Source organism: Antechinus flavipes, chromosome 2 (genome assembly GCF_016432865.1).
Source record: "Antechinus flavipes isolate AdamAnt ecotype Samford, QLD, Australia chromosome 2, AdamAnt_v2, whole genome shotgun sequence".
In the NCBI taxonomy this organism is placed as follows: Eukaryota; Metazoa; Chordata; class Mammalia; order Dasyuromorphia; family Dasyuridae; genus Antechinus; species Antechinus flavipes.
Window position 1 is genome coordinate 636,118,114 of NC_067399.1, and position 26,015 is coordinate 636,144,128.

At 42.3% G+C, this 26,015-nt stretch overlaps 1 protein-coding gene across 1 annotated transcript in view; it reads right to left on the minus strand.

The window, feature by feature from the left end:
- Positions 1–1,680: 1,680 nt before the first annotated feature.
- VCL (vinculin) overlaps positions 1,681–26,015 on the minus strand; it is a 104,618-nt gene continuing 80,283 nt past the window's right edge. The window contains 12 exon segments of the mRNA XM_051982069.1: positions 1,681–4,026; positions 4,758–4,862; positions 5,171–5,374; positions 7,374–7,574; positions 9,763–9,948; positions 11,014–11,138; positions 12,188–12,490; positions 13,599–13,707; positions 15,493–15,642; positions 16,507–16,635; positions 18,436–18,635; positions 22,830–23,020. Of these exon segments, the coding sequence (XP_051838029.1) occupies positions 3,880–4,026; positions 4,758–4,862; positions 5,171–5,374; positions 7,374–7,574; positions 9,763–9,948; positions 11,014–11,138; positions 12,188–12,490; positions 13,599–13,707; positions 15,493–15,642; positions 16,507–16,635; positions 18,436–18,635; positions 22,830–23,020 (2,050 nt within the window). The 3' untranslated portion in view covers positions 1,681–3,879.

The window sequence follows — 26,015 nt, forward strand, 5'->3', positions numbered from 1 at the left end:
AACAGTTAACTACCAGGAAAAAGGTGAGGACCCTGTGGTATTTGGTCCCTGCCATGGCTGCGGTGTCCTGTGCTCCTGCAGTTTTTCTCAGAGCATCCATTTAAGGATGCCTGGACCAGCTCAAGTCTATTTTTCCTGGAGGAGGGCAGGAGGGACAAGAAGAGACGATGACTGCCTGAGTCCCTGAGAGCTAGGGCAGGTCAGGGATCCTCGAAGGCAGGTAGTAGGTGCCAGGTATAGCCAACAACCACCTCCCCCAGATCTTGATGGAGACAGTCATACCCTTGGATGCTAACGGAAACAGCCCAAGAATCAACCCAAGAAATTCAGGAGACCAGTGTCTCCCCCGTCCCCAAACCACTAGCCCTACTTCCCTGGCCCCACAGCCAACAACAAGGAGAGTCTGGCCATACAGAAGGCAGTCCCCTTCATACAGCACCAACCCCAACAAACTCTGGAGGCCAAAAGAGACAGGCTATGGGGGAGGATGGTTTGTACCAAGGGTGTACAGGTGTAGGATATTCCCACACAATCTGCAGTATCTGAGGTCAATTTGCCTCTACATTATGCATTGCTTCTGGACTTGGCAGGGCTGCCCTCTGACAACCTCTAGGATAGGTGGGCTACTTTGAGAATTGAGAAATTGAGAAAGCAATGGGCAGGTGGCGTAAGAGCCCAAGGAATGGCAGCCAGTCCAAGATCTCACATAGGTCCTGCTTCCAGCCCAGCTCCACAACTAATGTAGAAGCAAATCCTCTCACTATATCCAACTGCCACCTACAAAGCAGGCAAGACAGTGATGTGCCAGGCAGGAAAAACAGCAGGCTCAAGAACTGTCTTGAGCACCTCCCCTGTAGATCATGATAGAAGATGGTCCAGGGCTATGAAGTCAAAGCCTTGGAAGTATATTGCTCCCCAGACCACCAGTGGCTCCTCTTTCAGGAAGGAGCCAGGTGATCCCTTGTGGGATGCTACAGAAGCGGGAGTCCCTTTGAGATATGAGTTGGACTAGATGTGTTTCCTTCCAACTCCCTGAAATCCTAGGTATGATGATTATTTCTGATTCATGGAAAACCATGTGTAACACGCAGTTTGGAAAGCTGATTCACATCTCATTCTCTTCATTTAAATCCTAGGAGTTGAATAGTACAAATATTACTCTCCCTGTTTTGTTTTACAAATAAAATAGGCTCCAACTGACCTTTGTTCACAGTTCGTAAGACAGAACTGAAGCTCTAAATCCAGATCCTCTGGAAGGAATTCAGAAGTCTTTTGCATGGAACCCGAGCCAACTGTCCATACAAACCCCTTGTAAAAACTAGCAAAAGAGTAGGATTCCAAACCACCAAGACATTTAAGTAGACTGGCTTTGCCGATTTCCCCCTGTTGCCAATCTCCATCATCTCCATTAATAATACTTTAGGATTCTAACAAATTCAAGAACTGTCCTTTTTAATCTACCAACTACCTTTTTTATGCTGGGTACTATGTATGAAATGATTATTTTTTAGCTCCAACCCTTGTTTGACATGCTGCTAGTTCCTAGACATATTGTGATAAATAAATTCAGATCTATTCCTACAATATTAATACTTAATAGATCAACTGAATATATCTCCCCAAATGTTTGACCGGAAAATAACTGCTGCTAAAATAATAATACACCATCTATTCAATCAGTTATTTATATAAATGCATTTTATTTATTTTTAAGAGAACAAAAGAGGTGGCAGAAAATATTTGCATATAACAAATCCTACTTTATAAACAGACATTTTAGTGGTAACATTTTTAACCAATGTTCAGGGGATGTTTTTGAATCTACATCACCAAATTTGGAACACTGGTGGTGAGAAAATCCCAACCGGCATAAAGTGTATTGCAGTGTAGCTAGAACCCTGCAACTGAAATGGCAAACATGATTTCTCCTATTTTCTTTAAGCAATCTTTAATAAAAACAAAAGGTGATCTTTGGCATAGATTCATTTTTAAAGGCATTAATATTGCATTTATGTCACATAAGCAACTAAAGAAATTATGGAAATGAACTAGATAAATGACTTGAGGTCTCGATTCTTAAGATTCTATTATTATCAATCGATCGATCAATAAACATTTATTAAGCGCCTACTATGTGCCAGGCACTGTGCTAAGAATACTAAGTACTCTTAGGACCTCAAGAACATTCACCATTAGTTAAAAAGCAAAAAGAGGAAGCCTAAATGTACAGGACTAACTTAAGACTGATTTTACACATTCAATATTGGATCCAACCCAAGTGAAGAAAAACCAAGGGTTAAAGCTCTCAGTCAGTCCTTTTCACCATCAGATTTTCTGTCATGTACCAGACAGGTGTTTCGAGTACTCAGCAGGGATCCCAGCAAACAAATTACATGAGTAATAAATGAAATGTTACCCACTTAGCTCCTTTCTTCAAACCACAGAGCAAGGTGGGGAGGGAGAAGGGGCTGACTCTTCATTCACACACTCACTCTCGCTATCTTCTCTGCCCTGCACTGAAGGCACCGCTTGAAGACTTATTTCAGGTTTAGTCAGAGCAGTAATTTAAGTGTCTGTCTGAGACTCGCCTCGATAATTCGTGGTCAGCCTCCTTTACTGCCAGACCAGAAAACTCTCTAGTCTGTGAGTTCTTCTCTCCTCAAGCTGGAACTGCCCCAGCAAGAGATGGCCCTCTTTTAGTAGTGAGGCAAATGACAACTGTCAGACTGGGGCTGAGTTAGAAAAGAAGGATATTTCAAAGTTCCAGAAACAAAGAAGCACCTAAATATCCTCCAGATCCATCAAGGAGGGAGAAAAATTAGTGGAAGGAATAGGATCAGGCCAAGCACTCAAATGCAGCATTTCATTAAGGCCTCAGCAAAGTCCTCCGGAGGACACGTGGCAAAGCATGCACTGTCTGGGGATGCCCACAGTGGACGACGCCCTGGCCGCTCTGCTCCCCCGACAGCAGAGACAGGAGCACCAGGACACACAGTGTTTAGTTGGGGAAACCCTACCCGAGCAAGTGAGTGGGCAGGCCGAGGCAAAAGCCCTGTGGGCTCCAAGGGCTTCCCTGGATAGCTGGGTCACTTAAGAGCATGATTCATACCATCACACGTGATTCAACGATTTACTTAGAAGAGAAAGAAATCTTCAGGTTTGTGCTTTTGGAAACTAGCCAAGGAAAGGTGGAGGAAGAAGGTAATGATAGTAAGGCCATCCACCTGGGGCACTGCAGGGGCCCAGCTTTCCCTCCTGCAGCAGAGCAAGCCCACATCCGAGGGGCCTGGAGCTCTGCAGAAGGCAGAACAAGAGCACCTTTAGGGCAGAAAATGGTCACCAGCAGTGTACAGAGCAGCAAACACATTGTCGGAGGCAGAGAGACGACTTCCTTCTTGGGGGCAGCCTGCTCAGCCCCGCAGCTCAGAGGGGAGAGCAAGTGAGTGAGGTACAGGGGTGGGGGGTGGGGGGCAGTTAGGGAAAGGTTCCTATCCAGAGACTGTCCAGGCAGGATGCAAGGGTAGTGTTCCATATGTGAATTCTGAGCTTATGTAAATAAAGTCCATGAGCCAAAGTCCTACTAGTTATAGGGAGGAGAGTGCATGAGGGTATTTGAGCAGAGAATACAGACATTTTCTAGGGAGAGACATTACATACAGACTCCCAAAGCAAAGGAGAATATCAATATGTTCTACCACGGAAAGACCAAATGCAGATACCAGCCCTTTCTGGAGGAAACAGGCTGGGGTGTGACCCTCACCCCCCGGAAGCAGCCAGGGCCTCGGACCACAGTCATTCCTGCTTAGAGGAGTCTGTGAGCCAGCGGTGGGGGTCCTGGGGTGGGAGGAGAACTGGGAGGGGTGGCAGCTGTGCTTGGAGCTACTGGTACCAGGGAGTTTTTCGAACCCAGCGCAAAGTGAAACCGGCATCTGTTCGAATCTTAATTGAAGCTGCTTCCGCTTCTCTGACGGTCTCCTTTACAGACTGCATCAGATTCTGGGCATTGTGAACCAGCATTTCTGTGGCCTGGAGGAAAAGAGACATTCTTTAATCAAGGGATACCTCTAGAGACACAGAGGCAGGCTAGCAACACAGTCCCAAGGTGTTGGAGGTGGAGATAGAGACCGGGGGCCTCACCCTGGGGCAAGGAGGCTGGTAGGGCCTGTTCCCCTGAAGCGTGGCCTCCATTCCCAGGGCTCCCCAATGCTAGCTTTAGTGGGGTTAGCTTTTTCCGACCTCCATAACCCAAGTGACCAGCATCCCCCGCCCGCCCAGACATCATCACTGCTGCCCTCCCTCTCACCACACATTAGGGGAACTCTCAGGACACCAGTAAGTCCTACGGAAGAAAGAGCCAAGACTGGCTCCAAGCCGTTTAATGAAGGCCCTTTTCTGAGCTGAGGAGCACTTGGGACTTCTCATGATCTGCCTTCCAGGACACATGAAAACCGAATTATAAGATATCTTCCCACTAAGACCATGAACTCCTTGATGACCAAGGCTCCATGCCTTCCTGTCTCCAGCACACCCAGCCCAAGGCTTAGTCAGACACCAAGCTGTCACTGCATGAGGTCCCGTGATGTAGTAATTTCTGAACATCCTTTTCCATATTAACTCCCTCACTCCCGGTCTGGGGTGGAAGCCAGAGCCGGCCCACCACTAAGCCTAGCCTCCCTGGTAGCAAAATGGCAACAGTCCGGCGCTGTCGCAGCAAAGCTCCCGGCGGCAGCTCCGAGGGAAGCCCACGTCACGCTCACCTGCTCCGACTCCTCGTCGCTGATGTTGGTTCGGCCCAGCATGGTGGCTTTGACAGTGGACAGGATTTTGAGCTGGGTGCTGATGGTTGGAATTCTCTCACACACCTGAAGAGAAAAAAGGACCACAGGCTTGAACTGTTCGGTGGGCAGCCATACTTAAAAGGAATGAGTGTAACGACAGCTCAGGACTATTCCTACGCCCTGATAACCCAACAGCAGAGGTTTTTGTCTTCTGAAATCAGAGACTCTTGTTATTACAAACTATAATGCAGAAGAGCCCAAGCTCCCCTCCCATGTCCCCTTACTCTGGGACACTTTCCATTAATGAGAAATGGGCTTCTTTTCCCCCCTTGTTTGATAAGCTCGTCCCCTCTCCACCCTGCTGGTCTCTCTCCTCTCCCCAGGCCTCTCACCTGTAAGAGATTGGTTCGGATCCGCTTGTCGGTGCACTGCTTCGCCACCTCCTTGGCCAGCCGCGTCACCTCGTCCGAGGCCTTGGCGATGTCCTTCGCGCACTGGATAAGCGCCCGCTTGGTGCCGCTGCCGCCTCTCACCAGCCGGGACATCTCGGCCATCAGCAAGGCCATCCGCTTGGCTGCTGCAATGATGTCGTTGCCCTAAGGAGAAGCACAAGCACTGAGTCGAGCGGGCGGCTGCAGGACCCGGGAAGGAGAGCGGAGGACTGGAGGAGAGACGAGTGGCCCGGGGACCAGGAGGAGAGCCACATGCACACCCCTGGGGAAATGGACCAACGAGATGAGTGAGAGTCCTCTCCCAGCAGCAGCAATGAGAGGAACCAGCTCGGCAGCTGAAAGAGAGTCCTGGGGGTGAGTGCAGTGCAAGGTCGCCCCTGGAGGTGGTGAGCAGGCACATCAGCATCCAGGTTAATCACACCAAGGAAAGAGCGGCTGATTACCCTGGGGCAAGGAGGAAGCAGGAGGGGAAAACTACTGAGCAGGGCCTCAAGCTCTATCAGCACCCCCCCACCCCCCCAGCCTGCACTGTGGACCCTCTCTTAGAGACACACTCTCCTTGAAGTGCCAGAAGTCGTCCTAAAACCTGAAAGAACTCTGCACCTTCAATGGAGGGCACCCTGTAGCAGGGAGAGGATCGCCTCCTGAACAGAGAATTACATCCCTCACCCCACCGCCTCCCATCTTTCTTGCCAGTTCGTGTCTTCAGGAGGTCAATAATCAATCCTACAATTCCTTCACAAAAGAAAAACTCAAGCTGAACAAAATCAGATGGGAAACTCATCAGGAAGGCCAAATACACGAAGGAGTGAGAGTTAAACAGGTCTTGAAATGACCTGAAAGATCACCTGCCATCTGCCCAAAAAGAAGCTACCCCACCCCCTCCACTCAACACGCAAAGGGATTCTTTAAAATCCAGTGGGACCCCAGAATAGGAAAAGGCTGGATTTCACTCAGGCATTCATTAAATGCTTTTAGATCCTCCTTAGCGATGCCCATAAATAATAGAACAGTGAAATGGAAAGGCTAACACTGAAAACCTCCTTTTAAAATGCCATGGTCTAATAATTTTCCCCTCAGTCTTCAAATTGGGTTTTTTGTACCCAAGTCGTGTCACTCCAGGGTCCTACCAGAGGAAGTACGATGTAAGAGGTCACAAGTGTTACTGACCAACCTAATCATCTAAGCTAGAAAGGGGGCCGCTTTAGACACATGACAGTGGCTAAAGAGAGTGTGCATATGCGGGGATGTGCACACACAGACACACAGACAGACAGACACACACACACACACACACACACACACACACACACACAGAAAAGATGGATTCTACACCAGGGCAATGTACCCAACAAGCACCAGAGGGCCCAACCATGATCATGTTAGCATTTTATGACTTTGGTTAGGAAATGGTGCAGCCACATGTTAGTTATCACACCCAAACACCTTGCGCCTTAAAGCAAAACAGTTCCAAAGGAAAGAAAACAAAACCAGTTGGTGAGCAGTATCTCGGATGCAGATTTACAGGGAGTCCCCCAGGTCCAAGGTTCTTCTGCTTCGGCCCTTCCCGTGGAGTGATCCACGGGCGGCCTCCACTCAAGGCCAGTATTTGCAATACAGCCAAGTGCCAGGCAGCAGACTCTGCCATACAAAGCCATTCCTGGTCCAGATTCACTCTGATCTCTGAGCCATTGATGAAAAGAGCAGAGGCACAAAGCACAAGATTTGGTCTAGTAATTTTTTCAAGAGTCCACAATGGCTCCTAATTGGAAACTCATTGAGAGAGTAGCCCATGGCTTTGCAAGTAGTTATAAAAGGCTAACTAGTGCTATAAAGTCAGCAGGGTAAAAAAATGACAAAAACAGGAGAAAGGAAGCCTTTCAAAAGTGACCCAATCTTTCCCCTTAGTCTCTCCCCAGCCCACCCCCCAGCACAAATGCAGCTTCATTAATCTGGCTCTGACAGACCTAAGAAACTTGTGAAGCCACTCTCAGTTCTGACAATGAGGTGCAAGACAGACAGATGACCACCCCATCCAGACTCCTGGGGCTCTTGCAGATCACAGGTGATGCAATGTGTCAGTGCTGAACATGGCCGGATGCAATTGGAGCGATCCCCCACTGGGAGGGACATCAATCAGTACCTTACTAGACCACTTGGTTGCTTCTCGATGTAAAGACTGAGCAGCGGCCAGAATGGGCTGGTTAACCGGCTGATTGGTCGGCATTAACAGCAGCTCAGGCTCATAATCATCTTCATTGTCAGAGGGGAGAGGAAACCCAACCTCATCAGCAACAGCCGCCTCAGCTACATCTACACCTTTCTCCGAGGCTTCTTTACCCGGCTTTTCGGGTAGCAGGAAGGATGAGAAACAGGGACAGAGTTAGTATAAGCAAGAGGACTTAAGAGACCAGGGTGAAACAGAGCCTCAGCGGGTTTAGTGACCAAACTTCCACCAAGTTGGAAAGAAAATAATATCAGAATCTCCCGGGGATGAATCAAAGAAATTGATGGAAAGGAAGTATTTCCACAGCCAACCCTATAAAACCATGCAAAAGGGAAAGACTTAAAAAAAATAAAATAAAAGTAGTTAAAGAAACAATACTGTCTTTTAGATACTTATTGCCAGAATTAAGTGGACCAAAAGGAATGACAGTCCATCCCGAGGGACAAACAATAGCAACCACTCAAAAACGACACTGGAGGAAGGAAAAGCGTACAGCCAAAAGGCTAAGATCAGTTAGCAAGTTGCTCCAAGCAGAAGCAAATGACCCCACAGACGGGTCATATGGACACCGTTCTACAGCCCAGATCAGGAAGAGGCACAGGTCAGCTCAGCGGCTGCCAGCCATGGATTGCTGTTCCCTTCAGGAATAAAGAGACAAGTTAACAGAAGCCCAGAATACAAAGAATACACACATCAGACAGCACTAAATATCCAATCCTGATGGGCAAAAAGGCAGAAAGGGAAACAAACTGGCACGTATATGTAGAGTGCTGTTCAATGGAGCCCATCCAGCAGCAAGTCCCTGGACTTCTCCCCCCTCACTCCATCCCAAGTGGGCTTCTATGGACTGCTAAGTGCCTCACTCAAGTCACACCAGAGGAGAATTTCTCTCTAAATACATCCAGTACTACTATTTGTTCTTTCTCTAGAACAGAAAGTTTAGGTGAAACTTAAATTGTTCTTGTTCAAAACAGATACATCACTCTTTCCACACCTTGTCTAGCTAGTTCACAGATAAAGCAACACATGAGTTTGACAATGGGCTACAGGAGTTTAGTTCCCAGCAGGGACCTCAGAAGAATTCAAAAAAATGGCGAAGATCCTAGCTTGTAGTAACTCCAAATTAGAATAAGCACTAACCAAAATAGTAATAGGATATCTGGGAAAAGTTGTAGGCTACAAAGGACAACCAAGGGGAAAAAAGGAAAGGAATCATTTTCAGATGAAAGCACTGACATAATGAATCAAATCTATATGACTGGTGCTCAGAGGACCTGTTCCTGAGTTAAGAATCACATCTATCCTTTTTCCCATCTATCCAGTAATCCATATGGCCTAATCACATGCACCACTCCTAGGGTTCTTCAAAGTGAACTATTCTTGCTTTCTAAACCTCTGACAATAGTCAGAACTGGGGATACCAGGTGATCAGAGTAGAGAAAGCCTGCTCCAACAATGATATCATCTCTAGGGGCATAGGAGAACAGTTAGCAAAAGAACAAAATCACTTTCTCAGCCTGGGGAAGGATAAGCTGAAGGGCCTAGGACAACTTAAGAATTAAAAAATATTCCTGAGAGGGAAGTATGTGAAAAGTAGTAAAAAATGAAAAACCTTAATGTTTGCCACTGGATTAGAAATGCATTTCACAGTAAGCCAGAAATAATACCTTGTTTTCATATTCAAAGAATTGACTCGGTTTTCACAATTTTGGGAAACAAGTAAGAATTAATAACTGGATAGTAAGAACCTCATAAAACTTGAATTTCCACATTTTGTGTGACCCTCAAGTTGATTGACTGATATATGAAAGAAGCTTGAAAAGAAAGCACCCAAGAAGTTTCATCCACCCAATGACTAGAACACCAAAGAAAATGGAACCAACTTAATAGTAACATAAGAGCCCATAAAATAGATTCATATTGCTAATAATTAGCAAAAGTGAATCCAAACATATTCTATACACATGAGGAAAATAATACTATAAATATTTGATTTCTGAAGTAACTAATTTATCTAGTATCAAGGCAAATGTCTTCTCAAGGAGACGAGTCAAATTACATGCAATCTATTCTTCAGCTCCAGATCATGAAAAAGAAATTAACCACCACCAAAACCTTTCAAATTTACTCAGCATATTTGGCCACATCTAACACTGTAAGAACCAGAGAGAAAAAAATAACTATGCAAACCAAGATGACAAAATGCTGATCCTTTTTATGATGTTCTGAAGCCTGGCTCTTTATCCTTACAGAGAAAGTACTTTTCTAACAGGAAAATTATCTGGAAAGGGCTTTCAACACTTACCTTGCTGGACCATTTTCGAGCTTCATCGTGGAGTTGCCTGGCAGCCATCATCATTGGCTGGTTAATCACCTCCCCGGCCTTCTGCTCAGGAAACTCTTCATCCTTCTCCTCTGGTGGAGGGGGCCTGGGTGGTGGAACCTCACCCTCAGGCAGAGGAGGTTTGGGAGGAGCAAGCTCATCTGTCAGCTAGACCAGAGACAATCACTCTGTTATAACTGCAGCCCCAAGGGAGAGCATTCTCCTTTCTCTCATTCCATCAGCTGGCTAAATAATCTCCCTTACCACCAAAAGAAAAAAGCACTCCACAAACACCGTTCACACTCACATCCATACATGGGACCATTTCGTACCTGCCCGTATAACCACCCATGCTGAGCCATTCATACACAAAGATGAAGCACTACCTGTTTCAGCCTGACTAAAGGCAAATTTTCTTCCACATTTTTCTTCACAAAAACCCCTGATCATTTTAGTTCAGCTTGGTTCAATAAAAGCCAGCACCAAAATCACTGATATAAGGATGTTCCCTTGAGTTGTCCAGTAGCAAGAACACCAGACTACTGAATTGCAGGGCCAGCCACATCCCTAAGGGAGCTACATAAATAAGTGCCCTCATCCCCCTGGATTTCACAAGAAAATGAGAAAGCTGGACAGGATGACCCTATACATTTGTTCTGCTCTACAAATGTATGACTGTAGGATAATCAGGTTTTTGGAGGAGCTATCACCTAGGAATACTTTTCTCTCACAGTTATTGCTGACAAAAGCTTCACTGGAAGGATACACATGGTTTATGTCTGGAGACTCGCTGCCAACGAATGAGTTTAGTCTAGCCTGATGTGACCTTTGTCAATTTACAAAATTATATTTTATTTCAAAATTAAATGCAGGGATTGTTCAGGGACCAAATTATCATTTTTGTATGACTGGGCCAAACCTAAGTAGATGATTTTTCTGAAAATGCTTTTCAGAATTTATGTATCCAAAAATAATCATTTTACTTATTACTTTATCTTACTTGAAAAGTTATTGCCTACTCAACTACTACCCATCTACGAGGGAAATCCTACATATTTTCAACCACCACCAGTCCCAAATCTGCTGCTAACTGCACTTTATGCAAAAAGAAAGCTCCTGCGCCAGTCACTCGGACTCCAGATCACACAGTCTCACAGCACACACATTCCCTGCCTTCCCCACAATCCTGATCTCTCTGCACTGACCCCGGTTCCTAACACTGGACATACTTACCCGGAGCTGTTCAAGATCTGGGGGAGGCGGAGGGAAGTCCGGCTCCTGAGGCTGGAAGGCTTCTCTGACCTTGGCCACAGCTCCCAGAATCCGATATCCTGAGTCCAGGAAGCTTTTCTGCAGGCCTAGAGACAACAAGCATCCTTACCTTCCAAACAAGTGGGTCAGCAACCTGGGCTTCTCAGCCTATCTACCAAAGAGGAACTGGTTTGTGTTACCAAAAAAACTGATTGCGGAGCACCCCTAATGACACTGGGATTAGGGACATGTGACGTCTGATTCTCGTTGGTCAGATGTGCCCTAGAACCTTTCTCACCTTTCGCTCTCTCTCTCTCTCTCTCTCTCTGCTCTACTTAGCTGCTGGCGTGCCACTTCTCCTGAGATGCCCTGGCCATACTCAGAAGTGAGAACCAGCCTTGGATGGGACAAGGGCTCGGGAAAGTAGGGGGGCTTGTGTACCAATCCCCGCCTCTTTTCCAGATATTAACCAGACTTGTTTACTGGTCATGCCTGACTAGACCATAAATGTTGCTCTCAGAATAACCCAGATAGACCTAGGCCATAATTCTAATTATGAATTTTTAAATTTTTAAAATTCATTTAGTAGTGCAGAAGGTACAATTACAAAATCCAATTTAAGGAAAAGTCACATGATTTGATGTCATGAAAATGACACCTGTGAGCACAAAGGACAATCATTATGCATCTCTGGGGAAAGTCATCTTTTATAAGACTTAAAGTCTGCCAGGTTACTCAATGAAAAGGAGTACAAAGGAGATGAAAACATTTTACTAGATAAGGAGAGTAGAAGAAATCAAATCAGTTACATAAGGTAAAGATTGGCAAATGAAATTTTTATTTATGGATCTACTGGAGATAAAATGTTGTCAAAGTTAATAATGATTGCAGAGTACTAGGAGCTACTTAAATTTGAAGGCATTCTATATTTTGAGAGTAGTGAGAACATTTTTCAATTCCATGAGAAAAGATGACCTGGGAAGGGTAAAAAGTACATGATCCTTGATACTGGACCAAGAAAGCACAATCTTTTATTTTCAAAGTGAATCTGTAACTTTTATGATATTAAGTCTGAGTTAAATAGTAATTAGCTCCAATCTAAGAATACCTGAAATTAATAAATGAAATGAGATGAGATGAATCCTTTATTGCTTACCAGGATCAGAAATGTTTCCAGCTACAGCTTTTGCATCCATCACCATGGGAGAAATGGTTTTGCTCAGTTCATCAGAAGCAGCCTTCACAGCCTCCCGGAATTTGGGGTCCTCTGAGTTTTCCACCTCCCGTTTGGCTACTAACAGGATCCTATTGGCTCGTCGAGCAATGCTGGTTGCTCCAGCAACGAGCATCTGAGGTTGGATATTAGCCATAGCTACTTTACACTTGTCAAGGTCTTTCTTAATAGCTTCCTCAGAAGCATCCAGCAGAGATTTGGTATCTATGGCTTCATCCACCAGTCCTGCCGGAGAAAGGGAAATGACATGGAGATTCTGCTCTCCCAAGAATAGAAGATCCCAAGTCTTATGGGTCACACCAATTTTTGCTGAAGTTTCAGCTCTCAGAACTCTCTCGTTCCCCTGAAGTCTTCCCAACCATCAAAAGCTTCCAGGTGAATACAGCCTTTGAAAAGGGCAGTGTGTGCCAATCCGCACTGACTTACAGTTTTTAGAAAAGCACTTGTCGATGGCCTCTGAGTCTCCATGGTGGCAGCCAAAACGTGCTGCTCTCCAGAAGCAGCAAGGGATGCATCTGAGCCTCTTACCACAACACCTTCACACTAGCTGCTAATAGCACAGTCTCTCTGTCCTTCTCACTTCCCAGCCATCTGTTGCTTCTTGGCAGCTGTCCCTGCCCAAGAGGAGCCATGGCAAGTGCTCCAATATCCCTGGGAGCCTGCTTCTTGTTTCTGTTACCTTGATTGCAACACCTTACGAGTTCTGCTTTCATCTCTGGCTACTGGGGGACCCAAGGCTTTCATGCCCACCTCTCCTCCTTTCTCTCCTCTCCCTCCCTCAGCTCAGAATGAAGAAGACTAGGAGGTGCCACTTCAATTGGGCCGGCTCAGGTTGTGACTGGTCAGTAAAACAAAATAAAAACCCAATAACCCCACTAGCGAGCAGATGAAACACTGAGATGGGTTGTACTAAATTGTTGCTATTGTAATTCCGTGAAACCTGAATCCCTTGAAAATGACAGGAGCGCTCAATGGAGCCACAAACTGCTCCCTCACATCCACTGACACCAGATCCGGGCTGAAGGCAAGCAGGGACACTATTCAAAGAGAAGACAGAAGCCTCCACAATGGACATCGCACCGTCAGGGCAGCCTGAAGGCAACAGCGCCTCAAAGGGCCTCTCTTCAGCCCCAGTTGGGAGCTTTGAATGAGGGGTGGCTGCTCAGCGGCTCTGGGCACAGCCAAGCTGAGGGCCCCGCACATGACTCCCTGCTGCTCCAGTTACAGCTGGGACACTTTTCCATTTCTGCTCAGGTTTCCAAAAGCTCACCCTCCTCCTTAGAAACTCTAGGGGACAGAGGAAAGGGCAGCCGCCACTTTCCCCAAGCTTTACCTGTCATTTTTTCGACATTATCAATCCATTGGTTCTTCATGGTTTCAAAATGTTCATAAGCAGCTTGATTCCCAGGATTTCTCAGTAAGATGCGAGCAGCCGAGACGACCTACCAACAGTAAAGCACGTTTTAGGCTCAAGCAATTGCCATGCCCAGAAACAAACCGAAGGCTACATAGCTTTACACTTTGCACAATAGAACCAAAACCTATGCACTGAGGAGAAACAACACTCATGGTTTATTTCAAACTTTTTTCCTTGTGTATACACACATTTCTACTTTACAGTCAGGCCCTAAAACTCTTGCTTTATACCAACAACTATAACGTGATTCTTGGGATAGGTTCTGGTCAATTACATAATACAAACCCCTTGAAAAGAAAAGGAAAAAGGAGAAAACTGATCCCCACTGAAATTTCAGGAGGAAGTCAGATTGCCCTCAATCATGTGTCTGATGAAAGGCACTATTCACACAAAGAAGTTGCTGGGAACTGATTTATGAAATGAACTGCTAACAAGATGTAACTTTCATTTTTCAATTTTATAGTGAGCAACTATAATCAAGAGTAGGAAAATGATCTATATTGTAGGGAAGTTCCACTCTTAAACACAGAGACAAATTTTTCTTTTCCAAATGTTCAAAAGAGCTAGAAGTAAACACAAGGTGGCAGTTTGGGACCAGGGGAGGAGGGATTAACCCTATTAAAAGGTTAAGATAGCTATTTACAAGCAGTTAGTGAGTGTACTGATCCCCTCAGTACAGTCTAAAACAAATATTCAAGACTCTGGTTTGGGGTGTGAAGGACTTTGTCTATTCCTTTTTCCCCTAAGCTTGCTAATTAAACCTTCTGACTTCTCTGGTTCTGTCTATGACATGATTAATCCATCAGGCTCCGTGGCAGAGACCTTATATTATCTTTGGAACTCTTTCTGCTTTCACTCTCATAGCTAGTAACTAGTCCTAGGAACTCTACCACTATACTAATTTGCCCTCAAATGTTCCCCTCCTCTGTCCTTGGCTGCTGCCATCACCCTAAGCCAGTATCTCATTATCACTTGCCTAGATGATTGTAGTCTCTCCTTTCCCTGTCCCTGAGATCCAGCTTTCTCCCTGTTAGTCTGATCTTCATCAAGCACAGAACAAATCATGTTTTTGCTCATCTGTGTCCTAATTCTGCTTACAGAGGGAAGATCAAACTCTTCCATTTGGTATTATGTTCCATTGAGTCTTAAACTCTTCTACTCCAAGAAGACACTTATATTTTGACCCTTTTATTTTCCTACTTCCAACAATTGGTTTACATAGTTCCTACATCAGAATGTTAATGCTGCTTACTCTCTGGCTGAATGCTTCTCTGTGCTTTAAATCTCAACTCCAGATATTTCCCACAGTCTCTTATTCAATACCTCATTAAAGGAATTTTTTATGTAAAAATTAACAATAGATGCTTGCTGATTATTGGCATCATTTATGCCTTATCTCCCACTAAACATGTTTTATGCTCAAGCAATTGCCTGAGGGTAGGGTAAGTTACCTGCATGCCATAGGTATTTATATTTTGCAGAAGTGACTTGAATTTGGTAGAATGTGAAAAAGCTCAGACCTTAAAAAAAATCTCCTTGAACTGAGACACTAAATCAAATCAACTCATGGTTCACAGATACATTTTAAGACTTTAATTCTTATCTGACTTGTTGTGTCTTCTCTAATTTTCCCCAAAGGATGAACAGTAAAGTATTACTAAAAAGGCAAGTGAATGTATGGAATACAGATTAATTTTCAGAAGGCCAACTTAATGGGTTTATACGAGGAAAAAAAGGGAAACAAGGAGACATTAAAGATTCTGAAGACTCCTCACAGACTGAATTTTTCAGTGAGTGACTCAAGCCAAACCTGGGGTGTGAGTTCCCTCGCCGTCTTCACTGATGCTTGAATGCCCTCCACAGTTGATTTATTAGCCGTCCCAACAGCCGCTGCCTTCTCTGCAGTCGCTCCCAGCCTTCCAGAATGGTTTTCAAAATTAGCTGCCCTTTCATCAAACACCTATGGAGAAAAGACTTTCTGACCCTTTGTTTCTTTAGCCCTATAAGGAGTCATTCCCAATGTAAAGTCCAGGAGAGCTGCTAAGCTTTGACGAACAAGATTCAAGGGCCAGACTTAAAGTTAATACCCACCCTACTCATTCCTTTGACTCAAACAAGTTTGGTCACATGTATTTACATGCACACACACACACACACATACGTGCACATACATATTCACAGATACACATTCACACCCTTCCATATTCACAGACACACATTATGGGTAAGATACTGATCCATAAACAGCTCTAGCCTCAGAAAGCCTATAAGTCAACTATCTAGCTCCATTCTCATGACAGTGCCCCATACTTCTTCCACAGATCCTTTTACTTAAAACTTTTGGCCTTGATTTTTCATGGAATCACACAATATTAGAGCTTAAAACCCTTATAAATCTCATGCAGGCCAATCTCATCATTTTATACAGGGAGTTTGCCCAAGATCACACAAAAGAGGGTAGGGTCTTCCTAGACTTTGGAAGAATCTAAAGTGATTTTCCTAGTAGATTCAGGACAGAAGAGAAATCATAAGTAAAGCAGAGAAGTAAAAAAACAAAAAAATGAGTATTGCCATATAATTCTTCCAAGTCCATCACCAAGACAAGGACATGCAAACATCCCTTTCCACACCTTCGTCCCAACTTCCACTTTTGCTTGCTCACGAATGCTCTTGAATGTGCATGTTAACCTCAGGGCACCTATTAGAAAGTGTTAGATGAGAAGGAAATGATCTGAAAACACAATTTCCCATTAGGCCTTCATTCCTTCGAGCTCTCACAGAACTAGCTCCTAACAAGGACAGAGAAAGCCATAGTCATACTCACCTCATCCCTGTTTGGTGCATCTGGGGGTGCAGTGGCTGCCACTGCCAACAGCTTGATGGGTGTTGTGGTATCACTAAAAACATCCGACACTTCCTGGGTCATGGCCTCTTGCATCTTTGTTTTCAGATCCTTAAAAACATTTATTTTCCAAATGAAAATAGCCCATAAATGTCCAACTGTAAGCATGTGTGTCCAACCCAAGATTCCTATACCACTCGTCCAACACAAAGGATACTTAAAAAACATGGCTCCCAACCTGTTGAAAATGACAGCCTAATAAAGCATAATGAGATGGGTTCCTAGAAGTGAACAGAAGAGCCTTATTTAACCCCTTCTAATTTGGAAGCTCACTGCAGCTCTTAACTGTATTTCCTCCAAAGTTACCAATGACTCATTAACTGCCAAAGTCAATGGTCTTAAAGAAAAAAATCCACATCCTTCTTAACCTTCCTATAACATCTGACACTGCTGACAACCCTCCAAGAGCCCTCACTCAATCTGTGAGACTGCACTCTCTCCCACCGACTTGGCTGTTGCTTCTCAGTCTTCCTTGCTAAGTCATCATCAATGGCCGCCCTTTCCAATGATGGCGTATCCAAGACGCTATCTTGGGTCTTCTTTTCTTCCCTTTCTACTGACAGTCTTAGGGATCTCCTCAACTCCCACGACAGCTATCTATGCAGAAGACTCTCAAGTCTATATATCCAGCTCAGGTCTTTTCACAGAGCTCCAGTTCCATCACCAATAGCCTATCAGAAATTTATGTTACACAAGTATTTGAAACAAAAGATCCCTCTCCCCCGCCTCCCCTTAACTCCCTTTCTTTCCAATCTCCTCTTAGTCTAGGTTAACACCATTCTTTCAATCATCAATCCCCCAGGTTCACAATCCCGGAGTTACTTCAATTCCTCACCCTGCCAGGTCTCACCAGCTCTTGCTGGGTCCATATTCACATCACCAGCAATCTGTCAACCTTCCCTCCACTGACAGGACCACCACCACTTCTGGCTGGGACCACTGCGATGGCCTTCTAACTGGTCTCCATGCTTCAAGTTTCTGCTTCCTCCAACCTGTCCTCTATAGAACTGCCAAAGTGCCATGCTAAAGCAAAGGTCTGACCACGTAATTCTGCTCAAAGACCTCCCTGTTGCTTCTAGGACCTAAAACAAATTCCACTGTTTGACAGTGAGAGCTCTTCCCAATCTGGCTCCAACCCACACGTCCAGAAAAACCTTTATCCATATGCAGATCTGTATCTATCTAAATATATCAATGTTCATAGACATATATCAACAGCTACCACTTGCCTTTATTCACCCTTTAGTCCAGTTAAGCTGGTTTTCTTTCTGTCCCTCACATACCAGGTCACTTCCCATCTCCATGTCTCTGCTCAGAGTAGGTTTCATCACGGAATGTACTCCTGCTCATCCCTGCTCAAAGAATCCCTCCTTTTCTTCAAAGCTCAGCTCAAGCCTCACCTCCTACAGAAGGCTTTTGCTGATCTTCCCATCTATTAAGGCTTACGTTCCCCCATACACATAAAAAATTATTTTAGATTTTCCTCAGTAGAAAGTAAGGTTTGGGATGCTAAGCAAGTTACTTGAGAGCCATGTTGTTCTTATTTTAGTAGCCCCAGTACCTAGGAGAGGGTCTCCCCAGAATATGTGCTTAATAATTGCTTATTCATTGACTGATCCTATCATTTCTTATAATTATCATTCTTATTTCAGTACCACCGTTTCCAAATTTCTTGCCACAGAAAGAATTTTCTGTTAGCTACAAATTTTTTATACTGGGCCATGGTCTTTTTACATCAAATACCAAAAACCATATACAATTAAATTCTATACATTACAAAATACCTACTTTTTTAGGTATCTTACTTTTTTACTATTATTTTTTAATAGAGTATTTAATCGTAAGATTTACCTTTAAGGAATCCTGTAGCTGGGAAGCAAGAGCCCTTGCCTGAGGACTCTCCCCTTCCCCTCTAGCAGCTAGGTCTGCCAGCTGGGCCGTTAGCTGGTCCACTCGGTCACATTTTGCAAGAAGATCTTGGCGATAAGGCCCCATCATAACATTAGCAAGACGATGACCTTCAGCCACAAGTCCCCGGATCGCAGCCTGACCTGGACCAAAAAAGAAGCAAATTTTCCTTTACACATGTCAAAAGCAGGTAGAGTTCAAGTGTAGCTGTAGGAAGGAAGCCCAATAAAATGTTTTTTCATTACTATCCTCAACAAGAGTTATATGTTCAAAGTAACATTGATGTTGCTCAGTAGAGTTGGGCTTCCTATTACAGTCTGAGCTTCTCAGAGGTGCCATTCCTATCCTCTAAGGCATTACCCCTAGATCTTTCCCCCATGGTCTCTCCTCTTTTCCCATTCTTTTCTTTTTTCTCTTCCAATCCTCCGTGTTTCTATTGAGGAGGTATTGCCCTCTTAGTTATCCAAGTTTATATCAGTCATCCCTGACCCTTTCCTATCTGCCATTTCTACTTTCAATCCTTCAGTTATCAAGCCTTATAGTTCCTAACCTTCATAATATCTCTTGCATGTATTTCTTTCTTTCTACTAATACAGTCCCCATATTACCTGAATTATTTAAATAATATCCTATTTAGTTTTTCTCCTTCTAAACTGCTCTCTCCAATACATTCTTTAAAGAACTGCCCAAGTAATATTCCTAAGACCGAAGTGTCATCTTATCACTCTTCTGCTCAAATGTCTTCTTTCAATCACTCCCCAATGTGTCTCCGGGAGAAGACTCAAGCTCCTCAGCCTGCTATTTAGGCCCTCCCTACCTACTTTTCCAGCCCAGCATCACTCATTTTTACACATTCTTCTTCCCAACAAAAATGAACAAGCTTTCCCTCTGTTCGACAACCAATTCCTTGCTTAGATAAATTTCTATAAATCAGTTTTTCCACGTGTGGAATGCACTGTTTCATCATATCGGCCTCTTAGGCGAGTGCTACCTCTTCCCCCATGACTTTCCTGAGCACCATCTTCTCCCCAGTTATTAAGGCTATCTCCTACCTCAAATTACTTATATGGACATATAGTCAAAGAGATATTTCCCAGGAGCAGGTTAGATCTTTGAGAGGAGGGGCTATTTCTTTGTATCTCTAGTAACTTGCTTAGCATCCTAAACACAGCAGTTGTTTAATATGTTGGGTTGGATTAAACTTAATAAAATGATAAGATTCTTTTCTTCTGTTGCTTTGAGAAAATTCAGTCACTCTTAGATATACTCTCCTTGTCTTTGCCCAGATTTTTTTTTTTAAATTTTATAATAACTTTTTATTGACAGAATCCATACCAGGGTAATTTTTTTACAACATTATCCCTTGCACTTGCTTCTGTTCCGATTTTTCCCCTCCCTCCCTCCATCCCCTCCCCTAAATGGCAATCAGTCCTATATATGTTGGATATGTTGCAGTATATCCTAGATACAATATATGTTTGCAGAACCGAACACTTCTCTTGTTGCACAGGGAGAATTGGATTCAGAAGGTAAAAATAACCCGGGAAGAAAAACAAAAATGCAAATAGTTCACATTCATTTCCCAGTGTTCTTTCTTTGGATGTAGTTGCTTCTGTCCATCATTTATCAATTGAAACTGAGTTAGAGCTTCTCTTTGTCAAAGAAATCCACTTCCATCAGAATACATCCTCATACAATATCGTTGTTGAAGTGTATAATGATCTCCTGGTTCTGCTCATTTCACTTAGCATCAGTTCATGTAAGTCTCCCCAGGCCTCTCTGTATTCATCCTGCTGGTCATTTCTTACAGAACAGTAATATTCCATAACATTCATATACCACAATTTACCCAGCCATTCTCCAATTGATGGGCATCCATTCAATTTCCAGTTTCTAGCCACTACAAACAGGGCTGCCACAAACATTTTGTTTGCCCAGATTCTTCTCTTTCATCTGCATTTATTCTACCCAAATCCTTTTGTCCAACAGGATTATATCTCAGCCCTCATCATTTCTTTTGCCATTCTGTGCTTTTATTAAATTTTTTCTGCTTTTACTGGTTTCTTTAGCTGGGTCCAATTCTTTATTTCATTTCTTCCTCTAGTTCCTTCAGAGTATTGTTATAATCTCATTTATTGCACTTAGAAAAAATTCTCCTTAGTTACTACTTGAAGCTACTATGATTCCAGAGCAGCTTCTACTAGTCTCCATTCCTTTTTCTTATAACCTCTGCTTTGCTTATTCTATCTAGAATCAAGTATTCTTTGCATTCTTGACATCTGTAATGTTGTGACACGATAACATTGTAATACATTCACGTACTACAGTTTGTTCAGCCATTTCCCAATTACTAGATATATGAGATGTTTCCAAGTTTTTGGATGGTATGATTAATGCAGTGATTTTTGTAAAGAGCCTGCCTATAAATGGGATCATTGAGGCCAAGAGTTTCAGAAGTATTATTGAATACTTTTCATCATGTTTTACAAAACAATTCACAAATTCATAAATCTTCAAAAGTTGATAGTTTGCCTATTTTGCTGCTTGTTGCAATAGCAATGAATTTTATTAACTATCTTTCCGATTTAAAGGTTATATGGTGGTTTCTCAGAAATCTTTTATGTTTTTCTGATTACAAAAGTTTGAACAATCTTTCAGATGGATATGAATAATTCATGTTTATTTTTCTAAAGAATCACCTGGTTTATATCTTTTAACTACTTATATCTACTGAATAAAGATCTTTTTCTTATACTATGTGACAATTCCTTGTGGATTTTTAAAAAATTTTAGATTTTTATGAAAAATGTTTATGGCTAATTCCCACCCCCACCCCCACCCCAATCTTTCTAGCTACATTGCTTTCTATTGTGCAAAAATACAATTTTTAGGTAATGAAACCGTAGATAACAAATGTGTTTTTCCCTTGGTGAATAGGAAAGAAATTCTACTTCAATAAAGCTATCTTTCCATTTTCTTCTTTTTAATGAGTTAAAATAAAAGACTTACAACATTTATCCATTTGGTAGACATGTCAATATCTGGCATGAGTTGTGATTATAATTCCATTTTTTTTTTTGCCATATTTCTAGCCAATTTTCCCAATACTTCTTGTTTTTTAAAAAGCAAAATTTCCAAGAGCAACAAACCACAACTGAGCCCATTAGGGTTTATAACCCAGAAAGGCTAAATCAGAAGGGTGATGATAGAACATTCTGGTCTTCAGCAACATACAAGCTCAGTTAGCAAGCAAAATTAGTTACCACAGATATCTGACAATCTGACAGTGGCTTCCTCTTCCAAGTAGCCACATCCCAGAAATGAGTTTCAGGAAGACCGTGCTCACTTGCACATGCACACTCTCTCTTTTTCTCTCTCTCCATTTTATGGCTCTTTTGTATTATTTTGCAATATTGGCCTTATAGATCCTAATACATTTTATGTTTCTGATTTTATTTTTGGATTATTTTGTACCTATGATCCACTTTATTATTTTTGTTTTTCTCCAGCATCAGACAGTTTAGATAATTATTATTTTATATGATGATCTTAGATGAGGCAGGATCAGAGATCCCTTTCTTCTTTTTTCCCCATTATTCTCCTTTGCAGTGTTATCTATTTATTCCTCTGTGAAAATGTTGTCATTTATAGGAAGTGGTAGAGTGGAAAAAAAGCAGCTTTAGAACAAAAACATAAAGTATGTGAACAAAGCAATAAACTTGGGAGAAAATACATAAAAGATAAAGTGTTCAGGTGGGACTATGGAAGCAAACAAGGATGTTTTCATTACTATCTTTTTAAAGTTAATATATGCCTTTAAAACTGTAAATGAGACAAACTTATGGAAATATATATTGCTATCTAAGGAAGTGAATATTTTTGTGTTTACTATTTAGAATAATTTTTTTTTAAACTTTTAAAAATCTGATAGTTTTGCTACTTTGACCTTGTAATTACTGTTTTTAAGGGAGATACTGAACAGGTCTTCTTCTGTTTAACTTCTTACTGCTACTTCCTGGAAGTCCAAAAACCTGCTTTGTATTTACCAAAATTATGCCTAACAGGAAGCTGTGCAAAGATACAGAGAAGATAGTAAATAGATAAAAAGCAGAATGCTCAGAACAGGGGATCAAAAATTCAAAATGGCAATTTGGAGATGAGCAGTGCTGTGATGACCAAATAATTAATCCTGAAATCCTCAAGCCAAATTTTAATGACACTGATCAAAGTTATTGCAAAAACCTCTAGAAAGACAAATGGTACCAGAATGTTGGTTAAAGTGGGCTTGTTATGATTTAATATAATGGAGTAAAAACAAAATCTACTCAACACCTTACCTACACCCCTATCGTCCACAGTGGGATTATCAATCCACCTCTGAGCTTGCTCAATCTTGCCTTCCAGATGGACAGCTGCTTTGGCAGGTCTACTATTGGCCACAGCTCTGTTGGTTTTGGTCTGCAGGTTCTGCAGGGCTGTAGCAATTTGCTTTGCCAAAGCCCGAGCCTCAGGAGAGTCTCCTTTCCCCCTAAAGATAAAAGAACAGCTGCTGAAGTAATAAATTAAGCCAAAAAACCATTCTTGAACATAGTTAAAATAATACATATATTATTGTCCCCTAAAATCAGGGGGGGTTCCCAAGAAGACTGAGAAATAAAATTCATTCTTACCATCATGGGCATCAGATAGGCCAAGACATTAAACTGTTTACACACAACCCCAGACCACTACTTAGAAAACTGCAATATGGGAATAAAAGAATATTTATAAGACAGTTAAAAGCAGATAATTATTCATGAGGCTTCTTGACTAATGACTTAACTTCATTACAAATAACTTAGTTTCGAATTACATTTGAAGATTCTGATGCACTCTGTTGCTGGTTTCTGTCCTTCGTTGTTGGAGGACCAAATGACATGACCGTGTTAGAGTGTATCCAACTGGCCAATCAGACCAATACAAGCTCCGGATATTCTGTCACAGGTCGAACACAAATAGTCCCCATGAACATTTAGGGGCTTCTCTAACTTTGCACATCTCTTATTTCTTCAAGGCTAATTCAATTCTGTTAGCCTTTATACAGCACAGCACCTTCTCTGATGAGGGCATGCCATGCTGGGCAGTCTGTATCAATGTCTCCCATGTCACACAATCAATCCTAAAGTTCTTAAGAGAGACCTTGAGAGTAAGAAAGAAACAATTTCTGCAATCGTTGTCCTCTCTGCATGATGCCTTAAAAACCTAGAGGTAGAGGGTTGGCTAAAGGCCCTGTTAAGATCAGTCACTAAGACTTATTCCATAGCTTTCTTCACTGGAAGCCTAGAAAATACTTAAGTTATTCATTTTTCTCTCAGAAACCCTCCAAATCGGCTCCTAAGTATTTGGCTGTATTTGTATTCTCAGCTTTCAGTGGAGAAGGACTACACATAAATGATCATAAAGAGATGACATACTCTCACCAACATTACCTTTAATGCTACCTGCAGCAGCAAATATTTAATGAATGACCCCTATATATAAGAAATTATGCTGAGCACTTAGAGGAGATAAGTCTTTACCTTCAAAGGAACTTCTAATCTAGTGGAAGACAAAGAATATAAACATAAAAAATAAGTAACACTGCAGTATAATCTGTTAAGTGTCACAATAGAGTACATAGAGTGATAGCTTTGTGAATTTTTGTGAATACAAAAGAGGAAGAGAATCCAGGGGGCTGATGGGATGCTATTTGAATTCAGCCTTCAGAGTGAAGATGTCTCTAAATGGCCAGAAAGTGAGAAGGACATTTCAGGCAGGGGAAAGCAGAGAAAGTGTGCACATGATGAGCAGAGGTGTAAAGTACATTCTGTAAAGGAATACTGGGATATAAAGCTGATCCACATCAGATCCCAGAGGGTAAAACAAAAACAGAACACCACACTGTGCTGTATGTAACCACGTGTGCTTACATTATGGCAGTCAAAGCTGACAACCTCCAAGTGATGGCATTAATACGGAGAACTTTTGTTTTTAAGTCGGGGATGGAGAAGCCACATTGCACAGCAGATCAAAGACCTGGGTTAAGTCTTGTCCGGACAAAAGGTATTGCCTCCAGCACTGATATGAAGCTACAGGTCAAGTCAAACCAGAAAAAAGAGAAGCAAAACAAAATACAAGCGAACAACAACAAAAAGAATGAGAATGCTGTGTTGTGCTCCACACTCATTCCCTATAGTCCTCTCTCTGGGTGCAAATAGCTCTTTTCATCACAAGATCACTGGAACTGGCCTCAAAATGATGATTTTTTAAAGAAGGAAAATTACAATTGCTGAAGTGGTACCGGAAAACAGGCACATCAGTGCACCACTGGGGGAGCTGTGAACTCATCCAGTCATTCTGGAAAGTAATTCCAACCAGGCCCCAAAACATCAAACTCCACATATCCTTTGTTTGACTCAGTTATAACATCTCTAGCCCTATACTCCAAAGACTTCAAAGAAATAAGAGGTAACCCATTTGTATAAAAATATTTATCAGCTCTTGGTGGTATCAAAGAACTAAAAACAAAGTACTCACATATTAAGGAATAGCTAGAAAAATTATCATCTATGAATGTAATGAAATATGTAAAAAATGATGAAAAGAATAATTTTAGAGAAACCTGAATTGATGTACAGTGAAATGAGAACAGGTGAACAATTCATACAAAAAACAATAACATTTTAAGAACAAAATAACTCTGAAAAACTTGAACACTATTCAAAGCAAAGACCAACTACCATTCCAGAGGACTTCTTGATAAGACTTGGGAATGGATTTAAGAGGCAGAATTACTAGACACAGTCAATGTGGGAAACCATTTGATTAACTATGCCTGTTTCTTTTAAGGGCTTTTAAAATTTTATTTCCTCAACTTGGTGGGGAGACATTGAATAGGGAAGAAAGGCTAACAGCCAAAAAACTAAAACCAAACCAAACCAAAAAAACAAACAAACAAACCCAGAAAGAAAGCAAGGAATATTTTATTATTTTTTGTTATAAGAAGGAAAAGCAGCTTTGAAAGCTACAGATTGAATTTATTAGAATTAAAGTATATGCACTAGAGATCTGCAGTTTCATGTAAAAATGCTTTCTGTTTGAGTAGGAATGGACAAAATGATGTTTGTTAAGGTCAGTCAAAAAATGAATTATATAAAAGGAAGAGAACTTGCCTAAGAATCAGCTGTCCTGAGTTCTAAAGGCAGGCCACAGTTCCACTCTATGGCTAAGTTAACTGTGACCCAGGGTCTGGCCCCTTACAAAGTGGGAGTGGTGATGATAATAACAGAAGCTGACACAAAGTGCTTTATCTTTAGTCAGATTTGGAGGCAATGGAGATTTTTGAGACCATCAAATCCAGTATTTTCATTTTACAGATGAGGAAACTGAAGCTCAGAAAAGGAAGTGACTTCTGCAGGATCACACAGCTAAGAAGTATCTGAGCTGGGAGAAAAGAATGGGTCTTTCTGCATATAAGTCCACCTCTCTACCTCTTAGCCTTAGAA